At 52.4% G+C, this 3,865-nt stretch overlaps 1 protein-coding gene across 1 annotated transcript; it reads left to right on the top strand.

Moving 5' to 3' along the window:
* Nucleotides 1-2,438: 2,438 nt before the first annotated feature.
* Nucleotides 2,439-3,631, top strand: LOC134204880 (uncharacterized; the record flags this gene model as incomplete). Its single annotated transcript, XM_062679685.1, has 1 exon — nt 2,439-3,631. A coding segment is annotated over one exon (1,193 nt), but the record flags the coding sequence as incomplete, so codon positions are not given.
* Nucleotides 3,632-3,865: the final 234 nt, after the last annotated feature.

Here is a 3,865-nt window from a genome sequence, read left to right as displayed (position 1 = left end):
TAAATTAGAAAATTCCAGCTTACTTTTTTTTACAGAATCTCTCAAAAAAATTTCAAAATCCTGGGCAATATTTATTTTTTGAAAACCCAAAGATTCTTTTGGAGATAATCCATAGACTCTTCTGTGGAAATTTCAAATAATGCCTCGAAAAAAAAAATACTTGGAAAATTTAAAAAAAATGTGTCACAAAGAGCATAAAAAAGTATTCCGGAAAAATTTTTTTTTCGAAGAAAAATATTGAAATTTGAAAAAAAAATATCCAAAAACTAAAAATTAACGGAAATATCAAAGTGTTTCATGTGGCATTGGCTGTTTAATATCCCTTGGAAATTCAGAATAATTTTTCTTGAAAAATGTAGAAGTCTTCTTCTCCTTCTTCTATGGCTCCACATTCCAACTGGAAGTTGGTCTACTTTTCAACTTAGTATATTCTATTAGCATTTCCTCAGTTATAAATTGAATGCTTTAATATGCTAGCCGTTGCACTGTTTTGAATTTTCAGACTGAATTCACATGGAATTTTTATCGAGTTGTAAGGAAAATTTTTCGAACTTACACTGGAGATGTTTTGTTTTTTTTCATTAACAATTTGTAGCAAAATTTCCAAGCAAAATTTTTCAGAGAGAATTGTTCATTCTGAATGCCAGAACTTTATCAGGATTGTATGTAATGTAAAAAGTTTTTACAGGAAATTTCTTTACTGGATTTTTCCTGAATATCCACAAGAAATTCTTTTGAAGTTTTTTTCTTAAATTTTTTCTTGGATTATTGTAAAAACAAGAACATTTTTCAAAATTGTAGCTGCAGTCCGCTGATGCAAAAGTGTCGGCGGCGTGATGCCAAAAACCATCTGCGGCAAATTTTTTTTTTTGTGGAAATTGAGACTGAATCGCAACCTATTTTTTCGTTTATTTTTTATGGAAATAGGATCTACGGCTAAGATGGTCAAATAACGCAGATATGCATCGGCGTTGCGACCGACGCTGCGTTACCGGTTTTTCTCGATGCACACCTACGTCTTTTAAATGCTGAGTTGAAAAGACGCTACGTGGCATCGGCCCTAAGATGCACTTTGCGTTTAATGATTAAATCATTAAATTTTAATGATTTGTATTTTTTACACCGCTATTGTTATTCACCAAAAATTTTTCGTGTGAAAAAACCACGTGGTTTGAGAGCAACACCCCCCCTCCCCCCATGTGGCTTATCGTGGTCATTTTCCAAACCCCCCCCTCCCCCCATATATGACCACGTGGTTTCTGGACGACCCCATAGGAGTGTAAAATAATATGGGAAATATTCTCGGTTCCCTGGGCATGCATCCATTGTACTTATTTGCCACTCAAGATACATACTCATGCAATGGCAAGAAAAGAAAAACTTTCATTTAATAACTGTGGGAATGCTAACAGAACGCTAAGTTAAAAATAAGGCTAAGTTTCATTTGGAATGTAAAAAAACATCCAAATCATTTCAATATCATGGTATGTGCACAACCAACTATCATAAAAAAGCTAAGCTGTTGCTTAAAGCTAAGCTAGCTAAAGTTGTTAAAGTTGCTTAAAAGCTAAGCTAAAGTTGTTAAAGCTAAGCTTAAAGCTTGTTGGGAAGCTAAAGCTAAGCTTAAAGCTAAGCTAAAGTTGTTTAAAAGCTGTTAAAGCTTGCTTAAAGCTTGTTGTTAAAGCTTAAAGCTAAAGCTAAAGTTGTGTTGTTAAAGTTGTTAAAGCTGTTGGCTAAGCTAGTTGTTAAAGTTGCTTAAGCTACAAGCTTAAGCAGTTAAGCTAAAGCTAAGCTAGCTAAGCCCAAAGCTTGTTAAAGCCCCAAAGCTAGCCCCAGCCCCAGGTTAAAGCTGTTAAAGCTGTTGCCCAAAGCAAGCTGTTAAGCCCGCCCAGCAGTTGCTGTTGTTAAAGCTAAGCTAGCTAGCTTAAAAGCTCCAGCTCCCCGGCCACCAGCTGTGCCCTGGCTCCGTGCCTGCCCAGCCCAGCCCCCAGCCCCAGCCCCCCCCAGCCCCGCCCAGCTCAGCCCCAGCCCCTGGGCTCCAGCCTGGGCCCCAGCCCAGCCCGCTCCAGCCTGCTCCGCCCCAGCCTGGGCCCAGCCCCCAGCCCGCCCAGGCCTGCCTGCTCCAGCCTCAGCCTGCTCAGCCTGCCCAGCCTGCTCAGCCCCCAGCCTGGCCAGCTCAGTCAGCCTGGCTCCAGCCTGGCTCAGCCTGCCCAGCCCACCAGCCTCAGCCCAGCTCCCAGCCTGCCCCAGCCTGCTCCCAGCTCAGCCCCCAGCTCTGCCTCAGCCTGCCCGCTCAGCCTGCTCAGCCTGGCTCAGCCTGCGCTCAGCCTGCTCAGCCTCACCAGCCTGCCTGTGCCTGCTCAGCCCCAGCCTCCAGCCTCCGCTCAGCCTCGCCCCAGCCTAGCCCGCGCCTTGCTCAGTTGTTGTGTCTGCACCAGCCTGGCTCAGCCTGCCTCAGCCTGCCTCAGCCCCGCCCGGGCTCAGCCTTAAAGCCCAGCTCAGCCCCAGCCTTGTTGCCCAGCCCGCTCAGCCTGGCCCCAGCCCGGCTCCCAGCCCTCGGCCAGCCTGTGCCTGCGCAGCCCGGCCCCAGCCTTGCCTCCAGCCTTTGCCCAGCCTGCTCAGCCTGCCAGTGCCCTGGGCCCAGCTTTCCGTGCTCCCCCAGTCCCAGCCCACCGCCTCAAAGCTGGGCTCAGCCCCAAGCCTCAGCTCCGGTCAGCCCCGTCCCCCAGCTAAAGCGCCCGTCCAGCCCGCCTGCCCGCCTCAGCCCCAGTTAAAGCCTGGGCTCCAGCCAGCTCACCAGCCTGGGTGGCTCAGCCCGCCCAAAGTGCCTGCGCTCCGCCCCAGCCTGGCTCAGCCTGCCCAGCTGGCTCCAGCCCTAAAGTCTGCAGCCCTGGGCTCAGCCCTGCTCAGCCTCGCTCAGCCTGCTCAGTGCCTGCTCAGCCTGGGTCAGCCCTGCGTCACCGGCCCCAGCCCGTCTGCCTCACCAGCCTGGCCCGCCCTTCACCAGCCTGGCCCCAGCCCAGCCTGGGCTGGCCTGCCCCAGCCTGCCCCGCCACCAGCGCCCAGCCACCGCCTGCCCCTCAGCCGTGCCCGTGCCTGGCTCTGCCTCAGCCCGCTCAGCCCCTGGGGCTCAGCCCGCCCAGCCTGTGCCTCAGCCCAGCCTGGGCTCAGCCTCTCAGCCCCAGCCCTGCCTGCGCCGTGCCAGCCCCGGCCTCAGCCTGCCCGTGTCCAGCCTGCCCCAGCCCCAGCCTGCGCCCGCCCCAGCCTGCCTCCCGCCTGGGCTCAGCTCAGCCTCGGTGCCTGCCTCAGCCCTCAGCCTGGGGCTCCACCTGCCTCAGTTCCTGCCTCAGCCTGCAGCTCCGCTCAGCCCGCCTCAGCCCGCCCGTGCCCGGGCCCAGCCCCGCCCCAGCCCCGGCTCAGTCAGTCTCAGCCTCCCCCAGCTCGCCAAACAGCCTGCCTCCGCCTGCTCAGCCTGCCTCAGCTCGCCTCAGCCTCCGCCTGCCCGCCTCAGCTCACCAGCTCTGCCTCTGCGCCAGCCAAACTGCTCAGCCTGCCAGCCTGGCTCAGCCTCGCCTGCCCTGCAAGCAGCTCGCCCAGCCTGCCTGCTCCTCAAAGCCTCGTTCAGTTTTAAAGCTCAGCTCGCTCGTGTTTAAAGCTGTTGCTTCAGCTTGTGTTAAGCTCAGCTTGGCTTAAAGCTAAGCTGCTAAGCTTAAAGCCTTGTTAAAGCCTCGGCTTAAAGCCTTAAGCTAAAGCCTCAGCTCGCTTCAGCCAGCTTTAAGCTAAAGCCGCTCGTGCTTCAAAGCTGCTCGTCAGTTGCTCAAGCCTGCTAAAGCTAAGTTCCTGCCTGCTAAAGCTAAGTTTAAAG

The sequence above is a fragment of the Armigeres subalbatus genome, unplaced genomic scaffold, assembly GCF_024139115.2.
Source record: "Armigeres subalbatus isolate Guangzhou_Male unplaced genomic scaffold, GZ_Asu_2 Contig940, whole genome shotgun sequence".
In the NCBI taxonomy this organism is placed as follows: domain Eukaryota; kingdom Metazoa; phylum Arthropoda; class Insecta; order Diptera; family Culicidae; genus Armigeres; species Armigeres subalbatus.
Note: the sequence above shows the minus strand (reverse complement) of the source record. Positions and strands in the feature narration are given on the sequence as shown.